Here is a 24600-nt window from a genome sequence, read left to right on the forward strand (position 1 = left end):
TGTTCAGTAATTTTAAATTCCCTTCTGTGCAATTTTTTTCTTCAGTTGTAAATTTTGTAGAAATTTAAAGAAGACGATTTTAAAATGCGTAAGAGTAAGGCACTGACCTATTCTGCTACTATTTTTTTTCTTTTGAATTTTTTTATTTATTATCTTCGCGAATTTTTTTATTGAATTAAAGTATTTAATTTGAAAGTGTCTAAAAAGCTTAAAGAAAGGATAAAAATGTTATATTTTTCATCTTCTAGAAAACATAACTGACCCAGAGCAGTCAGTCATGTTGTACGAAGTAATAAAATGATTATAAGTATTATAATTTACACAAAATACATTTTTACGTTAATAATATGCATAAATGCCTATTACTGCCAAGCAACAGCAGGTTTTCAGCTAATAATTTACAAATCAAATTCATAAAAAAATGAATTGTCCATATCATAGTAAGTTGTTTATAGCAAGTAGTAAGTTGTAAGGTAAATAACATATTTACCTTGCTTACTTCTGTGTTGAAATTTGTGGTTTCAGTTTGTATGGGATTAGTTAGTTCCCCTTCCTAATACCAGATGGTAGCGCAGTCAAGGTTGTCTTCGAAGTTATGCAGAAAAGATTCCTTGTTCTGCGTGGCAGTGAGAAAAGAGAGACGTTCACAAGATAGTGTGAGATGAATAGCTCTCGAGAAAATACAGAGCAAATTTATTTTAAAGACTACGCGGAAATCCAGCGAGTTTCTCGTGAAATCAGTAGTTTGTGAGGAAAATCATTTTCATTGTCTTAAAGAAATATTCGTAACTGTGATATGGAATGGCTTATCAAAAATTGTATAAAAATAAGTGAGTGCTTCGATGTAAATAAATGGATGACTAGTAAAAAAAACAACTGTTTTCTAATTTTTATTGCGTAGAATCTATTTTTGCAAACAGGAGCGCAGGGTACGTGCCCACGAACAGTGCAGAAATACATCGTTGAGGAAATGTCCCCTATATTCGACATTTAGTGGCTTACGCGACAGGATTCGACAGCTGCACGCAGCGGAGCTCGTCTGCTTTTCAGTAGATCCATACTATAAATCTTCTTCCGTTTTGTGAAAAAAAAGTTAAAAAAAAAAAAAAGATCGCCACAAAATCGATGTTCATCAGGAAGTATTTGATAACTGGTTATTTTCCTGTTCAACATCTTCTTTTTCATTCAATTCCTACTATTAATTCACATTCTCCTTATATATCTCTACAATATATATATATATATATATATATATATATATATAACAAATTTAACATCTTTAAAAATTTTCTAAATAAAGATAACTTTTCTAAAAGATTTAAAAGAGGTAAAGGGAAAGGAGGCAATTTTCAAATTATATTTGAGGAATTTCAAAATTACTGTAATCTGGAACACAATAGTGAAAACATGCACAGAATTAGAAAATACATTTTTGGTCTTTTAATTAATGAATATAACTCTAATGCAACTTATATGTTAAAGAACACCGGGAAAAAGGAATTAGATAAAAGAATGCTAGCTTTCGCAAAAAAAACCAAAACTAAGACTTGCTCTCTTAACTATCCTTATTTATTCCCAACAGTTAAATTTCATAAAAATCCATTAAAATTCAGATTCGTAACCTGTAGCACTGGCAGTTATAATTACTATACGGGTAAACATTTCTTTAAATACTTAAAAATTATCCTGGACAAAATAAAAAATGAAGACAACTTTATTATTTCTAGTAACAAAGAAGTATTGGATTTTCTTAAAGATAACATTAATAAACTTAATACTTTTGATTTCGAAAATTTATACACTAATCTACCTCATGTAAAATTAATAAAGGTCTGCACTTTTATATATGACGAATATTTAAATGAAAATATCATTCCTAAAAATAACTGGCTTGAGTTATGTAATTTTAATATTACTGAAAATTACGTGTTTAATGGTATTAATTTTTATAAACAAGTCAAGGGCATTCCAATGGGAACAGCTTTCTCAAGTGCTTTAGCTAATATTTTCCTGCATTACTATGAGAAAAAAATAATTAAATATAATTTAATAAACGGGTGGAAATATATTGATGACCTACTTTTGATTAACTTCGACAATACTAATATTATTACTAATTGCTATCCAAAAGATTTAATTCTAAAAGATACAAATAAAAATAAACTTGAGGCTACCTTTCTGGATTTAAAAATCGAAATTGCTAATGATAAAACAATAGTTGGTATATACGATAAAAGGGATGATTTCAACTTTAAAATAACAAAACTATGTAACTACCATTCCAATCTAAACTCTAAAATTTTCAAAAATCTAATTTTCTCACAAGTTAACAGGATCAAAAGGGTTTGCAATAATAAAAATTCTTATATTGAAGCATCAAACATCCTCCATAAAAATTTAATTAAAAATGAATTTCCTAGAAATTACTGTAATGTCCATTTTTTGATTAAACAAGGTATGGTTTGGGATTAATCCTTTGGCTTAAATAAAAATAGAACTTTCCTTGCATATTGGATCACTCAATAGATGGCGCTGGGTGCCTACGTCTGTTTACATAATTTACCGTTAATTTTTTTAAAAACAGGGAATCACAATCGATAGTTTAAAGTTTCCTTGACTGTTGGATGGTATGTACTGGCCTTTTCGTTTTTAATTTTAATTTTTGTGCTAGTTTTTGTTTTTATTGTTATTTTTGTTATTGTATTTTTACTTTGTTGTTATTTTCTTCTAATTTGTTATTTTTTATTTCCTTTCTGTTAAAATGGTATATCTCTTGAGCATAATTTCAGGGGATTTTCGGGTCACGAGGAATCATTATTAGACAATGTCTGTATGTCCTCACAGAAAAAATCCCTTTCTTTGAATCCCTGCCTGAGGGTGACCCTTGAAAAAGTCTTCAGGCCGGATTCTTTTTTTATATTTTTTTAATAATTTTTTTGGTTTAATTTTTATTTGATTTTTTGTTTTTCCTATTAACTTGATTCTAATACTTTTGTATATATATATATATATATATATATATATATATATATATATATATATATATATATATATATATATATATATATATATATATATATATATATATATATCTTGTTCAAATTTTCAATCGTTAATAAAATACTTTTTATTCATCCACCCAAGTTCAAATACATTTTTTTTAAACTTGTAGTGGATGACAATTGATGTTAATACAGTTCTTTTCATGGATCAATTAATTAATCCAGTAACTTCTATTTGGTCGCCAAATTCTTCACCATGTCGCCAAACCCTGAGATTACTGACGCGACACTCGATCATAAATAATATAAGATATAGATAAATAATAGAAAGTACCTAAAATAAAAAAATTTGTTGGCCTAAGTAGGAATTGATTTAAATATTTATATATAGATATTACTTGTTTAGAACTTACATCGGATTTGTGAGGTATTCTTTAAGATTCTCCTTAGCATTTTCCAAACGATTTGGATTGAACGTTCCCAGAAACCACTCCACCGGCAAGCTATGGATGAATTGAACTTCCACGTAATTCTTCTATTAGCTGCTTCACCTTCAATCATATTCCAATCAATAGCTTTAAAAAGATTACTACCTCCTCTGAAGTTCGTGCGACTATCGCTGTAAATTACTTGAGGATGTCCACGCCTGTCAACAAATCTTTGAAAAATTATAATTAAGCAATTCGTAGATGGAGAAGTTATCGATTCCAGATGAAAAGCTCTAAATACAGCACAGGTATGCAAAACAAACCACGCCTTTGTTCCATCTTTAAGAATAAGAGGGCCTGCTAAGTCTACTCTTACGGCTTCAAAAATTGACGCCTCTCTAATTCTGTTCTCTGGAAGTGATACAGAAACAGTCCTCATTTCTTCCACGCTGTGTCCTACGAACAATGCATCTAGAAATAGCTGATCTTACTATTTTTCTTCCATTTATTATTGGTTAAAAGTGGATGAAGTCCAACATGTTGTAAATCAAATGATGTTCTAGGATGAATAGTTTAACTCATTTATATGTACTTGGCAATAAAATTGGATACTTAAAATTTTCTAAATCTTTCCTCTCTCTCAGTTTTGTCTACTCACTAAATTCCTGTTTCATCTTTAAACACACTGATGGGCATTAACTTAAAACAAAACTTATGAGTACTATGGGCTCCGATTTCTGGAATCAAGAAAGAAAAAAAAATCCAACTGTTATTTCCAGGCAATCTTGTAATAATTCTGAAGTTAATACTTCTTTTTTATGGGTATAAAAAAGTCAATAATACGCAGAATATAAAATTGATAATAATGAATTATATTTATATAGGATTTCTATTTCATAAAAATAATTAATAAAAAGATAAGTTAAAAATGCAATACTGCTTCCTCTAATTTTTTTCGTTCTTCTTACAGTACTTTATTCATATAATAATTTTTTTTTGAAGCTTTCATTTCTTTTGCCAATATTGACGTTAGTTTTACACCGCAGTTTGAATTCAATAGGAAGAGAAAATATTGAGTTTTATAAAAAAGTAAGTTATATAAAAATTGGACGCAGTGAGTCAGTCATACAGGAAAAAATTGTTCAAGAGAACTTAAGAAATAAACCGCTAACTGACTCCTACTAGGTATTTAAAATATATTATAAATTATCGATATGATTAAAAATTATCATATCAATAATTATTAACATAGAAAAATTTATTTTTTTTAAATATATTTTTAATTGTTTCAGTAATTAATTGACCAATTATTTGGAATTGTTTAGTACAGGAAACTTAATACGCACATTAATTAATTTTTATTATTCATTTTTACTAATATTCTTTTCTAATAATATCATTACTAAATGGAACTTTATACAAAAACGGAAGTAGAAAATTGCATCACACGGAGAGCAAAAAATTAAAAACTATTTTCTAAGGCGGCGGCACAAGAGCCGCTTCACACTTAACACATCTGAAAATTAGCACAGAAGAAATGATCGGAGCTGCCTCTAAGTTTGTTTTGTTTACTAGTTGTCGACGTTATACATATTGTTGGAATTTTGAAATTCAAAGATCGCTAAGTTTTTCAAAAAAACGAAGTTACGTTTAAGATTAAGGTGTTTTTTTTCTCACGTTTACAGAAGGTTTTATTTTTTGTTTCTCCTCATATTTCTACTCTGCTTAAATAAATTTGTCCCAGGTAAGATTGTTCCTTTACATTTTATGCAAGACATTAGTGATGAGTCCTTTCAACTGAATTCTGAATCTTTATCCTTCAACACGATGCCTCAAATAACTGATATTTATTTTTTGAATGAAAAACTTGCCAAGGACCGTGTGCTAAATTTAGGTCAGAAACATTACAAGGAAATTAACGTTATTTTTTCTAATGCGAATGCTCCTTCTCAAATACCGCACACAAACCATATTCTGAAGCAAAATTTCATAAAGCAAAATATCGACAGGCACTCAAGTATTACGAACATGAGATTTTCCCGGCAAGGGAAACTAATTTTTATTACAAAGGATCCGGGATCCGCAAAACAACTTCTCAGCTTAGAACAGATTTGCGATACTAAGGTTACTTCAAACGTTATTTGGGAAGGAGTTACTTCTAGATTTCTGCTTATTGATATGCCCATATAAGTTCCGCTCAAAGAAGTTGCAGACGAACTGCGAAAGTTTAATGAGATTGAAATCAGAGACATGAGACGTTTTGTCAAACAAAATTCGACTCAGCAAACTTCTCCAATTCTCGTAACAATAATGGGTACTTCCCTTCCAGATTCAGTTAAACTTTGGCTTACAATCCAGAAAACTCGACCTGTTTTCGATCGGCCTAGACAGTGTTCAAAATGATACAGTTTCCTACACCCTTCTAGGATTTGTTCGAAAGACCAAATTTGCCAATTATGTGGAACAGAATATGTCTGAAATTGTCAAAAACCCAATTAAATGCATTGATTGTCAAGGTTCTCATGCAGCAACATCTAAAGCATGTCCCTTGTACGCCAAAGAACAACAAATTTTGGATCTAAAATGTCGTAACTACCTCACTACGGGGGAAGCACGATGCATATTTAATGCATCATCTAATACAACTTATGCGACTGTTACTAGATCGAACACGAAATCCATAGACCTTTGAAAATCTTTAAACGACAAAATGGAATCCATCATTCAAAACATCAACAAAAAAATGGAGCAACATTTCAATACGCTTTTGGAAATATTTCAAAAGATGGTCGAGTCTGTGGTGCAACAGTTAATTCATGTGATCGACAAAGGTGAAAAAATTAAATCTCCATCCAGGAAGAAAAGAGCTATACTTTATGCTTCGAAGAATTTCGCTAGTTCAACTAGTTAACTCATGCAATGGGATGCTGGAGGTCCTGCTGAATCTTCGGATTAATAATTTTTTTTTTTTTTTTTTTGCGCTATGTTTTCTTTTTGCTGTTTTCTGTTCTTTTACTACTTGTTATTTGTTTCTCCTTTTTGCAAAGCGCTTCTTCAGTTTTATCTTTCGCAAATGCTTGGGTTTTTTTCTTTTTGTGTGTGTATCACCCCGTTGTTTGGTTGACCTCTTGTATAGTTTACAGATTTTTTTTCTTTCCTGTTGGTTAAATCTGTTAGGATGCGTTTTGTTCTGTGGAATTGCCGTAGTATTAGGAATAAATAAATCCGGCTTGGTATCCCCCCCCCTTCTCAATTTCAGATTTCTGAATTTTTCAAGAAACTTTTCTTTATGCAGAAGAAGATATTCGTTTCTATAAAAAAAGGTTTTTTAGATCTCACAGGGAAGACAGACTGAGAGGGGGCCTTTTAATTGGAATCCCTGAACATTTGTCGGAATACATACGTTATCACTTCCGAGGTTCCTTCAAAATTCGGACGCGGAAATCCTCAGCGTTAAATTCATTACAACTTCTCTAAATTTTTGTATAGTTAACATTTATAATCCTACAGGTTTTGACATTGAAATTTTCGGAAACTTTTTTAACTCGCTTTCCGAACCAACGTTCATCTTTGGCGACTTTAATTTACATCATCCTTTTTGGGGCTCAATAACTTCTTCCAGGCTCGGCAACAATTTTGTCGATTGGTTAACGGATTCAAATTTTGTCACTTTAAATACATTACTCCTGCAGGTAACCAATCGCTTCTGGGTCTTTCCTTTTGTTCGAAATCACTCTTCTGTAGCTCAGATTGTTCTGTTGCTGAATCATCTTTTGATAGCGACTGTTTCCTCATAATTTCCACCTGCAAAGTTTTACACAACAAACAAAGGTTCCTCACAGAAATTACATGACAATATATTCTATTTCAATCGAAAAACATTTTTGAAGATACATAACCTAAACTCAGTCTCATCAAACATTTCAAAAATCATATCCAATAATACTAGAAAAATACCTTTGAATAATAAACAATACCGAGCCTGGTGGGATGAAACCTGTCACAAACTTTATAACCTTAAAATCATATATCGGAAGAAAGCATTAAGATGCATATCAACTAAATTTTGGATTCTTCACAAAAAATTCGCACGCAGATTCAAATTTTATGGTAAACAAGCAAAACAAAAATTTTGGGATAAATTATGCAATAGCGCAAGAAATCCTCGTTTATTTTATTCTATCCTGAGAAAATTGAATCAGCAATATGAAGATAATGACTCCTTCAACACTATTTCTGTTAACAATTCTTTTATCACAAACCCATTCGTGAAAAGTAAAATGTTCGCATAATTTTGTGCCAACAATTCCAGTTCTCAAGAACCATTACTAATCTAGTTTATGGACAATAAAGAAAGCGAATGAAACGGAGCAATACAAATCGAAGAATTACAATTCGCAATTAAAAAATTAAAAACCACAACCCCAGTTCCAGACCATATTCCCGCATCCTTTTTCAAAAAACTTAACAAAAATGTAAATTATTACATCCTTCAATTATTTTAACACAACATATGTTCCCAAAACATGCACTTATTATTCCCATTCCAAAACCAAATAAATATAAGCTCCAGATAACATCATATAGGCCAATAGCTCTAACATCTGTTTTTTTTCAAAATCTTTGAACGTATCTTATGTAAGAGAATTACCGATTTTCTTACAAAGAAAAAAAAAAAAAAAAAAAAAAAAAACTTCATCCAAAACAATTTGGTTTTTTACCATACCAGGACAATAGGTCAGCCACATACTCATTATATTACAGCAGTTCAAATGCAAAGAGAGAGTAAAAAACATTTCATTGGTATTTGTCTCGACATCGCAGAAGCTTATGATTCGTTTTATATTGACGGATTGATAAATAAATGCTAGAAATTGGGCATCTGCAAGAAGATATGCGCTTGGTTGCATCAATTCCTTTTTCACCGTACGTTCCAAGTGTGATGGAGACAAACACTCTCCGACATAAGAATTAAAAACAAGAGATTAGCAGAAGGTAGTGTCCTCTCGCCAATCTTATGGGCAACTTTCATATCGGATTTGTTTGAAACTCTTGAAAAGGAAGTTGATTGTTTGATTTTTGCGGATGACATATTTATTTTTTGCTTGTACCAGTCTATTGAAGTTGTTACTAGGAAATTACAAAAAAACAATGGAAAATGTTCATGAATGGTGTACGTATTGGAAACTTTCAGTTACTGCAGGGAAAAGTTACATAGCCGATCTTTCAAACAAAATTAATTTTACCCACCCAAATATCTGGGTAGCAGGAACGAACATCCAATGTGAAAAACACAATTACATTCCGCGGAATTCCTTTTTCAAAAAGAAATGAAAAAGGATCAATCTTCAATAAAATTAAAAATAAAACTTTAAAAAAATCAATGCATTAAAGGATTTTGCATATAAACATTATGGCCCAAGAACAAAAGATTTAATCACACTCACAGACAATAGCATTTGCGGCTTATTTTTTTTACGCCAGTCAAATTATCAACAAATTTCCAGTAACTCACATGAAAGCATGTAATATTATTCAAACCAAAGCACTTCGCTTTGCACTTGGTGTTCCACAGTGGACACCAAATTAAAGTCTCTTTTACATCTCCAATAAGGAAATTCTCAGTGAAAAAAAATCAAACGTTTATCCTTACAATTTCTCATTAAGCAGATTTCTATCAGTTTCTTCTCCGCCATCTACAAATTTGATTTAGAACATTTCAATCTTGCTCGTATTCAACAGGGCAAAATTTTTTTGGATAAAATTTTTTCTGATCTAAACATTAATTGGAATCGCATTATTTTTGATCAAAATTTTTTACAACTTCCAAGAGAAAATTGCAGTATTATTATTTCAAAATACCCTTTACAAAACAAATCTTTCCCACACTTGGCTATTAATGGCAGTTTTCAAGAAACGCTACAAAAGGACTTCAAACAATGTTTCATAATCGTAACTTATTCATCTAACTCGCAAAAATTAACTTCAATCGCCGGCATTTCGTATCTGTCTCAATTTGCTTTTTTAATCTACAACATCAACTCAATATTTACAGCTCAAGCTCTTGCAATTTGCAAGGTTCTGGATTATCTTTCCGTTCCTAAGAAAACTTTCCCTCTTCTTACAGATAGTCTTTCAGTTCTTAGAGCACTTCAAAAATATTCCTATAAATCCCGATCCATCATTCATAAAATTGTGGAAAAATCTCAGATTAATCAACAAATTACTTTTCTATGGATCCCGGGGCATTCGACAGTATTATGGAGTGAAAAGGCGGACTTGATCACAAAATCAGTAACAGAAAACAGCCCATGCATTGAATGGATCGCATTGGAAGACATCACCTGACGTATCAAACAAATCTCAAAAAGAAAAACAACAGACAGCTATAGACAGAGCAAATAGTATTTTATGAAATTCTTGGAGAAATTCCAGACATAAAAAATATTGGTAAATGGGCAAGAAATAGAAGAGAAGACATCATTTGCGCTAGAATTTCTACCAAAACACTCATTATATCTAGCCTTCTACATCGTTTTAACCTGTCGAATCTACCAAATTGCGAAACATGCCACTCTGAATTATTTGGATCATATCTTACTGCACTGCCGAAAATACGCAAGCACCAGACGTAGGCTCTGGTCGAAGTTGGGCCTCAACTCTCTTTCAAACAGAAATTTTAAACAACTCACGAGTAAAGTATTTGCAGATAAACTATCTCTCCATATTTTCCTTCAAGACTTGAAATTTTTTGACATTTATTAACTGGAGATATTGTTGAACGCTGTGATGACAGCCTTTGTTGCCAAAAATCTCCTAACCCACCAATCAAACAAACAATCAAAGTTGTCGACCATTTACAGAATCGGAAGTATAACCAAGATTAAAAATATTTTAACATCATATATTTTTTTAATGCTGTTTACTGGTTTAATAAAATCCTTTTGTGGATTTCTTATATATTGATGTATATTCATGCAAAATTTGTTATTAGTATTGTTGTTAAACAATTAAGATTAATTTTGTTTTTGTTTCCCCAGTTTTTCCGTAACTGTTTGATTTTTGAAATGAAAAATTCAAAAAAATTTCGCAGTGTTTCAAACATTTGAAATATCTTGATAATTGGAAACAGCAAATTCTGTTAATTATTATTAATTAACTGTGCAGGTTATTATGAATTAACTGTGCAAGAGCCAAATGTAGTACCAAAACGCGCCAACCGATGAGTGAGCTTCTTACTTTCAAGTAGTAAAAAAGTAAGTATTTGTTTATACTGTTAAAAGAAAGTGTACAGAGAGAAAGTGGTATTTTCGCCAAAGAAATTATCGCCAATCCTTCAATGTTATTTAATAAGTACGAGGATGGTTTCTGAATATTTCTTATTAAAATGAAAAATTTTAAACAACCTTGTAACAAATTTAAGTTTAAACTTCAAAAGTTAAAATTGAATTAAACGTAGTTAAATTTTTTTAAAAATAATTAAAATTTTGCCAGAATTATTGGTTTGTCAATTTATAGCCAACTAACGAAAGGACCAATCACATCACTCAGCAATGAATTTAAAAACGTGGGAAAAAAAATCTCTTGAACGATTTTCTAATTTTTATATGATACAGTATTTTAATTTGATTGTATTTGAATACACTGCCCTTGTGAATCAAATAACAGAAAGTAAATTGAAATGCTCACTGTCATTTGTTTATTTGATAATTCAGTATTGGGAATGGCAAATACTGGCTTAGTTAACTAAAACATAAACCTTTATCTAGCTTTATTTCAGCATTTTTCTTTAACTTTTTGAAAAATAAGGGAAAAAATTATGCATATGGGTCTAGGTAAAAATTCAGTACATTAAATTTTGATCTTGAAAAATGCACACTCATGATTTTTTAGCATTTTCCGATTTATAACAATTTACATTTTTTTTCTTCTTGGGCATAAAACGAGAGGTTATACAAGTAGTTTATTTCAATAATTGTTCATATAACGATTTACTTACAGTGAATTAAAAATATTTTATAACAAAAAAAAAGACAGAAACAAAACTTTTATTTGATTTTGAGCTTTCATTTCAATTTTCTTCTAACATTATTAATTAAGTTAAACCATTTCATCATTTGTTTTTATTTACAGGGCTTTTTTTCTATAAAATTCTAAAGATTAACTGGATTTTTTTTAAAAAATCTCGCTTCAAATAGAAGATGGTTGAGTGAAACATGAACTAAGAGTGATATATGACTTACTAGAAAATAATAATTCTGTTTTTAGCAACTATTCAGTTTTTCAAGAATTTCTGATTTAGTAAGAATTGGGGAAGCACATTTCTACTAAACTTCTTTACATTTCTACATCATCTACTTTATTAGATGTGAATTATTGACTGCATTATGTGTATATAAATTTTATTAGAGAAATTACATTTGATGTACTGCACATTTCATTTCTGGAGAATTCCCTATGTATAGAAGTTTTTTTTATGTATCTTTGTTTTAATATATCTGATGTGATTAAATTTACCAAAGATTTTCAGTAATAAATTAACTGATATGATTAAAATGCAATTTACTTTGAACATATTGGTTTTACTAGTTTACACTGAATATATCTTCTTTGTTTGCTTGTTTTTTAGCAAAAATGAAATCAGAAAAATGTGTATCAAAGTAATTGAAGTAAGATGTGATTGGAAGGAATTTTTCTCAGCTTGCTAATAGTATGCAAGTTAGTTTTTCACCCATTCCTTTTTCTTTTTCATATTCAGATATAACATTGAATCCTGATAGAAAATTTCCAGATGTTAATTTAGTGATATTATCAGAACCTGCTTTGAATATTTAATTATTAATATTTAAAATAAAAATAATAAAAGAAATTAAAGTGTGCTGTGTTATTAGAAAAGCATCTTGCATGCCCACATTTCAAAATTCCAATGAGAAAGTGAAGCAGCTGTTCTTTATTTGTGAAGTTTCTCTAATATTGCATCTCAGTTTTATATCCTTTAATGCAGAAAAGACTTTCATATCCTCTATATTCAATTAAGAATTTAAAATTATCATAATTTTAAATTAAATTATATGAATTAAATTTAATATTTGTTACAAATATTTATATTTATTACTAATATGCCTTTCAGTTTGGGAATTTTTTATATTCAATTTAAATGATGTGATTGTCTCTGATTTGTTGCTGTTAATTGTGCAAATTCCTTGAATTTTTTAAACTTAACTGAAAGCAATTAAACAATTTTTAATATTTTATTGACATAGATATAATTATATTTCTTTTAAGAACGGTGGGCATGGTAAAATTGTGTTTATTAATCAGAAATTTTATTGCATAATTATTTGATATCAATATTTAAATAATTAGCTTCTTTATCATTTTAATTTTTTTGAATAAAACTTATTGAATTTATTCATAACAAATGAAATAAAGTTTTTATTTTATTTAAATAAGTTGTCAGTTGTTAAATCAAATATGCATAGTGCATTTCTGAATTTTTTTTTTATATATATATTTTTATAAAATATTGTTATCAAATGAAAAAGTTCCTGTTTGAATTGATAATGAACTCATTGAGACAAATATATATATCTAAATATGATTTTAATATTTTATAGGCTAAATACACATTTAAGTTCATTTTTATTTATTTATTTTGATTTTTTGCTTTCAGATGCTTTAGCTTAAAGGTATCAATCAATAATATATGAAGAAAAATTTTTTATATATCATTTTAATAACATTCCAAATCGGAAACTTTTGCCATATTAGTTTTTAGAGCATTTGTAAATATTTTCTATTCCTTATCGTGTTGTTGTTTCTATTCCTAATCGTGATAGGCACAGCACATTTCATTCTATTGATCTTCTTCACCCATATCAAAATTATATGTATAAATCAGCTTTGGTTGTATTTTGTATGCCTTTTTCTTTTGTGCACAAGTATTTCAAGTATTATCTACTATTTTTTGTCGATAGATTTTTAAAAATTTGAGGATTTCTCAATTTTATATAATTTTTTTTATGTTTTAGTCAGTTTCAACTAAATAGAAAAAAAAAGTTTTTTTTTTTTTTTTTTTTTTGCACTACTTTTTTATGTCTGAAATGTGATTTCTATGTTTACTAAACTAAACTTTCTATGTTAACTAAATTTACAATTGATTCCGGATTTGGGAGCATTAGCCTTTGAATGAGTGTCTTTGAGTGCTGTGTATTTGCAGAATTGAATTGTAAAACACCTGCTATGCTTATGGGCTGATTAATAAGTTTTAATTTTTTGCTTGAAATTAAAATTAGTCCTTTTAAAGAACTTGAAATTAAAATGAAATTGGTATAAGTAAGAAAAGTTTTTTAAGCCAATTTTTTGTAAAAGAAGTTGATTTTGTATTTGATATTACTATATGGAAAAAGTATATGTTTCATTATTTGATGAAGTTTTGTTTTTTACATCTTGACAGACAGGTTTACTATAAGTTACTTCATGAAAATAATAATAGTACAGATATATTATTATTATTATAATTATTTTTGTTTTGTTAATTTGGCATCGCTACATTAAAATTTGATGCCGACATTGGGCTACTATTTATACTGTGTTATTACTAGTATTTGGTGATAAGTGGTGTCAGAAATTTAGCTTTACATTGACTATTTCAAGGCTTTCTTGGAACCTATACCTTGCACTTTAATATGCCTAGGCCAGAAATTTAGTGTCTAGTTTAATGTATACAACCTTGACTTGTGCTCAATATTACTAGATTCATATTCAAGTTTATTAGATTTGTATCCAATGTTATTATAGTAATATAAAATAATACAATACACATGAATAAGATTATTAAATTATAGCTGAATTTTTTCTTCTACTTTAATCTAATAAAATATAAGAATTTCATATTTTAGAAACATCAAATTTACCTACTCAATACTTCTTATTTATTCTTTGATATTTTTTATTGTAATATTTACTTTCTTCATGACTTTTAATTTAGCATGTGAGTGTGATATAATTCACTATACAAAAATGACTTACCGTTATGAATATTTATTTTCTTATGCTCATATTTTATTATACTGTCTTCCTGTGAATATTTCTTACAGAAAGTTTCACCTAATTTCTTTATTTGTTGCATGATTTTTACGATCCAATCTCAGCAAAGAATTATCAAATTTTAATAGGCTTGTGGCATGTGCTATTTTAGAAGTCTTATTTCTGTTCCTTTTATAGTGTTACGCTTTTTTCTTTATTCCTATCTAAAATTTTAATTTCAGACTGAAAAAGGAAATTATTAAACTTTTAATAGCTAAATATAATAATAGGTAAATAGCTTGCTGAATCAAAACCTATTCTTGATATATAAAGGATAATTAATGAAATTATTTAATAAATATTTTTTTGTAATATTGAATGTGTTTAATAATCTTTGAAATCCGTAAAGAATTTTACTTTACTGATAAAAAATGCTGATCTCCAAGTTTAAAGAGTGATAATGTATTTTTATGATGTCAAATATATTACAGAAGAAAAAATAACCCCAATAATATTATTTTTAAAAAAACTATAAAAAATTTCATCATTGTTTAATTTTGAATTTAAATCATATGTTTAATTATTCAAAAATTATAAATAAATTATAAAATTATAAGGAAAGTAATCCTATTAAAATAATGTAATGAAAAGAAATCCCAATATGTGGAGAAAGACCCCATCTTTAAACTCTGGCTAGCATGGAATATATTTTTGTAATTGTAGAAATTATTTGAAATTTATTAGAAAAATAAAAAGTGTATTCATAAAATACTGCATGAAATATTTTTTAAAAATAAATTTGGAAATGTATAGCAATGAAATTTCAGAAAAGCAATGAAATAGCAATGAAAATTGGAACCATAATATGTATTTTTAAAAGTAATTAATTAAAATTCATTGTTTCAAATTACCTCTCTATAATTGCATTTTCTGGGCTGAGTTGCCATCAGTTCAATTCATATTTTACTGGTTTGTACCATAAAAATTGAAAGATACAATCCAATCCTATATTTTACTGGGTATTGGAATCGGTGTGAAATGAAAATTTTTATAGATAACCTTTCATTAATTGAGATTTTAAAAAAAATTATTATAATTCATAATTTATTAATGTTTTTAAATTAAATATGCTTAAGGCAGAATAGGCAGGTTTGTAGACTTGTCCTCAGTGGTGTACCTACATAAAAGGTATAGAGCAAATAATGAAATGCACCCCTTTTTTCTTTTTCACTTTTGTATTGCGGCTTTTATGTTTGTTCTCATTTTTTTTAAGACCAGAGGATGCAGAAATTGAGAGTGTAGTTGAACTTGTATAATAATATATAAAACATTTTGGAATTAATACTATTTAAGCATTACAAATGACTTTGCAATGGTCGTTATATATGGATGTTCCTTGATCATAAAATGTATCATAAGAATATTTAAAAAAATGTTTGTTGTTTGATGTTAAATGTGCACAAGAATTTTCTTCATTCCTGTTTTAATAACTCAAATCAGGTTTAATAAAAAAATCAAATAGTTGTTAGTATGTAACTTTTAATGCATTGATGAATACAAATACAAATGATTTCTATTTATATCATACTTTACCCTTCAGCAGAAACACCTACTTTTTGTACATTAGCACATGCACATGGTCATTTTGACCCCAAATTTTCAAGCACTTGATGATTATCTTATCGGTTATTTGTATAAAAATAAAATATGATCAGAATATATAAATGTTTTTCCAAGGAAATATGTTCTTATCTAAGATATCAATACAACTTTTAATGAGAAAACCCAAAATTGAACTTAGCCACTTTTTGCCATACGCCGTTGTAATCATTTCCATTTTCCATATATATATATATATGTGTGTGTGTATGTATATGTATGTATGTTATGATATTTTAAACTTTAATTTCAATTTAATTAATTTCCAAGATTTTATCTTAATTTAGCCCATAATAACTCCATTCTAAAATATTCTCTTATTTCTTGATCCAATTCCACTGTCTCTACTTAATTTATTCGAGAGATGCTATGTAAAATTCTGGAATCGGCTTAAAGCCTAACTTTCCCACACTCCGCGTGAAGGGACATAATACTGCTGACGAGACAAATTCATTTTTAAAACCTCTGCCTTGTTGGCGCGTGTATTGAAAATCCCTATCGAAATCTCATTATTTATTAACACTATGAGGAAATATTTTCCCTATCAATTTCTCTGGTTATATAAGACCAGGGATAAAATGTTCTAATGCTTTTTCATCATTAATCTCTGTGTCGGTCTGTGTTGTGTGTATGCTCATCGTTTGTACATATGCCTGCTTCTTCATAATGAAGTGAAACGACGTCACGAAATCGAAAATCTTTTCACTGTCTTCAAAACTGCATCCTGCTTCGTGCACGAGCGCGCGCACATATACACACAATAATGTGCATAATTATTTCATGCTTAAATTAAATATATCCATTAAAATTTATAATTAGTTGCATTTAATAATATATCTAACACTGTAACAAATTTAAACTGCACTTATGAAACATAAAGGTATGTAGTTAAAAGAAAACTGAAGGATGAATGAAAATTAACGCTTAATTAATTGGTCCATGACATATAAAATTGTACTTCATTATAATTTAGTAAAAAATATTTTTTTACTTATAAAAAAACTGTACAATACTTCCAGGAACATTTTGAAACGTTATAAATTCCCCCTCCTTATTTTTAACAATGTGAAAGTGTTGATGATTGAGTGGAAATAAGTTTATACTCAAAAGAAATGAAGCATAGAAGTTTTTTTTTTGTGTGTGTGTGTTTGTCACTGAAGTTCTGAGATATGAAAGCTGAAACGTCTTTCGTAGCGAACACTTGTTGTTGCTATTGCCATTAAGTGTCAGTAGAGCTGCTTTATGTAATATAAAGAAGTAAATTTCAGAATTTGTATGTGTAGTAAAAATATCTTATTGCTATTTGTTATCATATCTATACCAACTTTAATCATAGTATAGTATTTTTGTTGTTTATAATTTCCATGATAGGTCCTTTTATTTTTAATGAAAATCATTTTTGGTTTTCGCCTTTCAAAAGCATAAGTAGAAATTCCAATAGATCAATCTTTCAGAATGGTGTTGATCTTTTTGGATTAAAAAAGATTTCAAAGAATCAAAGTATGGTTATCTTTCTGGCTTATTTACTTCTAGTTTGACACCACGGTTTCTTCCTGTCTTCTATTGATGCACTGAATAAGAAAAACTGGGAAATTTAGTTTTATTTTGAGTATTTTCTATTCATTATTTTGCCTTGAGATGTACATCTATTTGTATCAGTTATAAAAATATTTACTAATATTCATGATTCAATTTTTAGGAACATAGTTTTGGATATTATATTTTATTTTCTAGCTATTTAAAAATCGAATCTTTTTTTTAAACATATTTGATACTCATACTGAAAATTTTATTTTATTTATACAATCTCCAGTTATCTTCTTATTTCTTTTCACATAAATCTGAAAGAATTAAAATCTCTACTCTTTGCTTTTCATGCAATAAAGGAATTTATTGAATATGAGTTTTGTTATAATTTTTTCCTGTTTAACATATAAAATAACCATAAGCACTGAACCATAAGCTAATAACCTTAAGTTACTTATAATCCCTTATTCCCAATCAGGGAAGCCTGTTGCCAAAAGCTTTTAAACTTCTCACATTTTGCTGAGCCAGTTTTAATTTTTAAAAATCTTGTAAGTAAGGGTTCATTATAATAATTAAAAATATTCAAAATAAAAATTCAATAAAATAGAAATAAAAACTTTTTAAATACAACGAAATGAAATAATTTTTTCTTTTAAATGCAAAGAAATGATTCTTTTATTTTGTGCACCATGGCAACAGCGCCTAGGGCGCTTGTTCTGCTTTGCGCATCCTAATTACATTATTTTTTTCCCTCACTGAAAACACATACCAGTTATTTCGTCTAATGACATGGCTGAAAAAGAGCCACAAGTACTTTCTGCTTTAAAAAATATATATAAGTTTTAATTTATATGTCTTGACTCCAACATAGGCTTGTTTATAAAATAGTTTATTTCAGTAGCCCCCCGATTATCCGCGGAGCGGATAATCCACGCCTGCCGCACAAAGGTTTTTTTTTTTGTTGACTGATTTTTTCAAAAAGGTGCAGTTTTAAAGTTATTCTTTTGTAATTACATAATACATTACAGTATTAAAGCAGTACATATGTATTCATTTTTCTGTGTATCCTTGACGCCTCTTGTAAGTACAAAGCACTTTTCTGTTTTCATTAACAAAATGCATTTTAGGTTCGTTTTGAGTGATATACTAAAATATTAAGCGTTAGTTAAACATTTCCTGCTGTTTATTTTACGTTTTATTGTACATAAAACGATGTTTCAATGTTGGAATGACTGTTTTCTCTTTTGCTATACCCGTTTTTAGTTTTTTTCGGATTATCCGCGGCGGCCGCTCCACCCAATTCCGCGGATAATCGGGAGTGTACTGTATTTTATTTTAGTCAAACGAATTATAACGTATACCCTTAATTTCCGGCCGTATGAATGGTATAAAATACTTTCCGCCATTTGCAGAACCAATAATTTTTGCCTATAATGTTGAGATTTAATTTAATTGTAATTAAGCGAGTTTCTTTGAATAGATCTTTCGTATGGGCTAAATTTCGCTAATAATATATTTTTATTATCTTGACTTTAAATTCAAATATTAATTGAAACTGTATTAACTAAGATAAAACCAGCGTACTGGTTTCCCCAAAACATTTTCACACACTTTCTTTTAAACTTATCGTGCCGGAGAACGCTTTACATGGCATTGGCGTACAATAGTTACGAAACATTTTCTGGCCGGAATTAAGCATTTTTGCTGAATCTGACGTGTCATTTTCGGCGATTAATCTCTGGCATGCGATTAAAAGTATAGAGAAATCAGATTTATGCTTTAGACGCAAATTTCTGCAATCGATTGAAATGAAAATGTAACAGAAAACTGTACTTTTATACAAAAATTCCATATCGAATTTGATATATTTAAGCCATTGAGACTTTGAGCTATCGTGTTTACTTGTTTTTAAAAGTACAGATCAACAAACAGGCAAGCCGTTGTTCAAGTTGGCACAAACTTTGTTAAGTGTCTAAATTGTAGATGTTAAATCTGTGTACCTTATCTTATCCATATAGTTCTCGCCGTTTCTTATTTATCAGATTAACGTATATTCGAAATGCTGGACAGACGCACTTCCTCGGAACAGATTTTACTCTAAATTTGCTATAAAGACCGTATACCAAATTGCATTCTTCTAGCTAAAAGCGTTTTTGATTTATCTTTGTGAAAGACATACTGTCCCTGAGTTCCAAAAACGTGTTTTTCGAACTCAGGGAATTGTAAGACGTGGAGATTCGACAAAATCTCGAATTTTTTGGCAATTACTATGTTTTCTCTATTCTACGTATACGAGAAAGTAAAAAAGTTGAAACTTTAAAAATTAATATCGTTCACTTAAATTTGGAATACTGACGTTCAAATTTCTCTTTAAAAGCCAATAAAGGAATAACAAATATAAAATATAATTAGTTGAGATTTAAGTTAAATAATCTTGTTACATAATATCAGAACTGCCTTTCGTTCTTACGACCTAATGAAACGTTATATCTAATGTTGCCAATCGGCAATGCAATTAAAAATGTGCCTACATCAAATATTTTATAGTGGAATGATCAAAAACAGATTTAAATATAATTTGAAATATTTTACTTTTCAAATAAGCATTCCTGATTCATCTTTGAAGAATAAAATATTTATTTGTGCACAAACAAAAAGACATGCAGACAAAGGTGAGAAATATCTAGTTACTTTCCCCCTTCCAGTACTCGATGTGTATATTGGAAATTCATTTAATATTATTTTCATTTATTGGCAACAACGGGATGAGAGTTGCAATTTCATCTTAGTAGTATTTCATGAGTCAAAATTATGTACGTGACTCGAGATTTTGACGAATCTCCCCGTTTTAGACCTCCCTGATTCGAAAAAATGCATTTTTGGAAAAAGGCCGCGTGTTTTTCTGTGACAAAGATACCTCAAAAACGATTTGAGTTAGACGGTTCAAACTTGGTATGCGGTCTTTTCACCAAATTTGCAGATTTCTATAAAAGTTTGAGTAAAATCCATTCAGAGGAAGATCGTCTGCCCTGCTGTTCGAATATAAGTTAACACGATAGCTACCAATCGAAGAGAGTTAGATAAAATTCTATCCTCAGAGTTAACTTATATTACAGCGTAGACACCTATGAAATTCTGAGTGAAATCCAACTAGTAATTGACCGTCTTTCGATCTGTACTTCTAGAAACATGTAAACAAGATTATTGAAAAACGCTATGACTTAAATGTATCAATTTTGGTCCTGGATTTTGTAACTTCAAATGCAGTTTTGTTCAAATTTTGATTTTAATCTGTTGAGAAAAACGTGTCGATAACACAAATGCAGTTTTTCGGAATCATGAACTGCATGCCAGGGCTTTATCGCTAAATTTCTCGCCAAGGATGAAACAAAAGAAAGTCAAAATGCTAAAATCACGACAAAAATTAATATTTCGCAGTTATTGTACAATGCTATGTAAGGCGTTCTCAGAAATAATACCTTAATGAGAGAGTGTGCGACAAAGTTTTTGTGGCAACACTTCTCCTTGATTTTTATATTATTTTTTCTCAATAATCTTGTTTTTTCTTTATTTACAGGTACCAAGCATTATTGAAGACAAATGCAGGCGATGAACTTAAAAAAAAATGTCTCTCAATATCAACATTTACTATTATATAGACTACATTCGAGAAAAAATCTCCTACTTTTGAAGGATCTAAAAACTACTGTTTTATCATTCAATCAGCTTTTTAACGGCATCTAGAGGTTAACTTACGATTTAGTCCGTAGATAGTCTTAGTGGGAACGAACAACTTTGAAGTGTCAGTGTTTAAAAAAGTGCCAATATTTCGATTGCCGGCTATGTCAAATCCAATTGTTAGCCAACTCAAAAGTCTTTACAGGCTGTCCCTCCAAGACATTTCTCTAAGAAAAATGGCTGTCCTTTTGGTTAGTGACCCTGTCAAGTATATATCTCCCTCTACTGTGGTTTATAGAGATGGCGAGGAAAGAATAAAATTAAAACATGAACTGTTCAAAAGCATTGTAGCCGAACTCAGTTTACCTGAATCGATGAGGGAGCCGTTAGGTAATCTACTGAATCCTATTTTTATGGAAATATATAAATGGTGGAAGTACCACGAGTTCTTTTTAAGATCGAAGCATTCAATTTTTGACTGTCCAGAATATCTAAAATACTTGCATTGGACACATATGGGGACTGTAAACTATCGGAAAACAGCTGAGTCAATGATCCGCGATGAAAAGTTGGACATCAACCGGCGATTTAAGTTAGCTTGTCTGTATTGCCTTGATGAAGATATTCAAAACATTTGGCAAAAAATGTCCCCGCTGAATAAAAAGTGTTTTTATAACAATGGGCAATTTCCTCCATGCAATGATACGGGAGAAATAATTATCTTTTGGACTTGCATCCTAAAAGGAAGAGTAGGTAAGTTAAAAAGCTATCTTGTGGGATGGGTAGGACACTACTCCTCTATTTATCAACAAGCTTTTGAATTGTTTGCGAAGAACGGTTATGAAACAGCGACTCAATATTTTTTTGAAAAGTTAACTTGCGAAGAAAAAGATGCGTCATTGGTGAGAACGGCCGAATATGTAGCAGAACACGTGAATGACAGCTTTCATCCATACACCGAGGTTTTCTACTATTTGTTGACCAAGATGAATACGGAACAGTTTCAGAACGTTCTCGAGAAGTCATCGTGTGCAATCCTTAGAAGCTTTATGGATTGGCCACGGCAAGATGCTTTTCCTGAAGTTGCACAGCTTGTATTGCCTTTCTTTGTAGAATACGATTATGAAATGCTGCAGTTTGTTCTGTTACAACAATTTAAATACTTATATAATCCTTCAAAACTTTTTCAGAATCTTTTTCTGATCACTCCTAAAGGTTTCAGACATTCCACAAATTATTTAGATAATTTTTTTAAACGTAAAGATACTGAAAATATCAAATTTATGTTTACAAATATGGACCCTGAGGAAACGTTGGAACTTGTCATGAGTCGTAAAGCACTGCACAAGTGTTATGAACTAGTAAAAGAAGGCAAGTGGGATTTTTTGGAATTTTTTATGCGCGAATCCAGGTTGTCCAAAGAAGACAGAGAGAGGTTCGCGGAAGCATTCAATTCAAATTTTTCATCACTATTAGAGCTGGAAATACGCGAACGCCTCACTAAGGTGGTGAACGATATTCCTACCGGTACGTCTAACCGGGACTTCTCAAATTGCAATAAAATAAATCAGATGGATCCAATGGATTTTCAACCAAGTGGACAACCTGATGAAGAACTAATAGAAAGGCCAGCCAAGAAAATTAAAAAGATTTAGGAAGCATATAATAATAACTGGCAAGGAAATTATGTTATGTTCTTACCACAAATTATCAAGAATCAGTAAGCATAACTTCAATTTTCTGAGAGGTAATTAAAGATTTGATTTAAAAACAGTTCGTTTATTAATTTTCTTTGTTCGGTATTCTCTTACATTCTAAATTGCATGTTTGTTATATGATATCGCAAAGCAAAACTGCACTGAAATAAAAATGTTTTACTGTATATTTTTATTTACTTAACATTTTTTTTCCTTTGAAAATTGCAAATTCTAAGATGGCAACTGTTAAAAAAAATTCCACCTTTAAGAAAATAAAAGAATCTTATCATTAAAAAATGTTTTGTACCACAAATTGTTTGGATTTAAAGAATAAATTGATTTTAAAAATTTCTTTTTGTTGTTGTTGTTGCAGTTTTGAAATTTTTTCCAAACTGCACAACGCACAAACTGCAACAACTACACAGTGTAATAAAAATGTTTTGCGATAGTTTGCTCTTTAGGGAACATTTTTTTTCTTTCAAAATGGTGCTTCCAAAATGGCAATTAAAAAAAATTCCAGCGTTAAGGAAATAAAAGAATTCTATCATTAAAATATGTTTTGTGCCACAAATTATTTAGATTTAAGGAATTAATTGACTTTACAAATTTCATATTTGTTTGTTGCAGTTTCGAATTTCTCTTCAAAAATGTCTCATTTAATTAGAGGGTCCGGAACACATTAAAAAATTTTGTAATTATTAATGTAAATATTGAAATTTTTTGTACTGATTAATCATCTAACAAATAAACAAAATTACAACACAAAAATGTTAAATATTTTTTTAATTTATTTATTTTAAAGGAGAAAAAAAAGGGGAGGGATTTTAAATCACTAAAACGCAAAATATTCTAGGTATAGGATTTAGTCGAGTAATATTTGAAATAAATTTTAATTAATCAATACTATAAAACAATTACAACTAGAAAGTTAACTTTTGGGTTTTCGCTTGCACTAAATAGAAGCACACACCGACTGAAGAAATCTTCAAAAGTTCATTTTATGTTGCCAGTCAATGTCCGCCAAAGGCAGAGTTCTGTTATTCTATTTGGCGACACATTGCAGTTTTGGCGATTGGAAAGAATTATCGCTGCAAACTTCTGCTTTGGTTTAGTGTCGTCCCGACAAGGAGCCAGCAAGAGAAGTTTATAAAAATCAGTTATTTTGGGGTAGACCTCTTCTACGTAGAGGCTGTACAGTAGGGTGGAACGCAAAAATCAATTTTTAATTTGTAACAACACGTAAAAATTGCCTTTTGGTGTAGATGAAATAAATTATAAATATGAAAAATTAAATATGAAAACATTTAGGAAGCAAATGATAATAACTGGCAAGGAATTTTATGTTATTTTCTTACCACAGATTATCAAGATTATGAATCAGAAAACATAAACATTCCAATTTTCTAGGAGGTAATTTGAAGATTTGATTCAGAAACCGCTTGTCTATTAATTTTCTTTGTAAGATCTGTTTGTATATTGTAACTGTATGTTTGTTCTATGATATCGCAAATCAAAACTGCACAATGTTATAAAAATGCTTCGTGATAGTTTGCTCTTTTGGGAATTTTTTTTTTCTTTCAA

General features: G+C 29.5%; 1 protein-coding gene across 3 annotated transcripts; it reads left to right on the forward strand.

Annotated features, from left to right (window-relative positions):
* The first annotated feature begins 10287 nt into the window (after positions 1–10287).
* On the forward strand, positions 10288–23204 carry LOC129956882 (uncharacterized). Of its 3 annotated transcripts, none has more exons than XM_056068887.1 (3): positions 10288–10686; positions 12060–12148; positions 21222–23204. In XM_056068887.1, exon 3 carries the CDS (start codon positions 21487–21489, stop codon positions 22975–22977), a length of 1491 nt encoding a protein of 496 aa, XP_055924862.1. In that variant the 5' UTR covers positions 10288–10686; positions 12060–12148; positions 21222–21486; the 3' UTR covers positions 22978–23204. The 3 variants fall into 3 exon arrangements, with proteins under 3 accessions (XP_055924862.1, XP_055924861.1, XP_055924863.1); XM_056068886.1 differs by having other exon boundaries at positions 12060–12140; XM_056068888.1 differs by lacking the exon at positions 12060–12148.
* The last annotated feature ends 1396 nt before the right edge of the window (positions 23205–24600 follow it).

This window comes from Argiope bruennichi, chromosome 11 (genome assembly GCF_947563725.1).
Source record: "Argiope bruennichi chromosome 11, qqArgBrue1.1, whole genome shotgun sequence".
In the NCBI taxonomy this organism is placed as follows: domain Eukaryota; kingdom Metazoa; phylum Arthropoda; class Arachnida; order Araneae; family Araneidae; genus Argiope; species Argiope bruennichi.

Bases quoted from the DNA above. Each gene is read 5' to 3' on its own strand.
- LOC129956882 (XM_056068887.1), top strand. From the start codon at position 21,487: ATGTCAAATCCAATTGTTAGCCAACTCAAAAGTCTTTACAGGCTGTCC.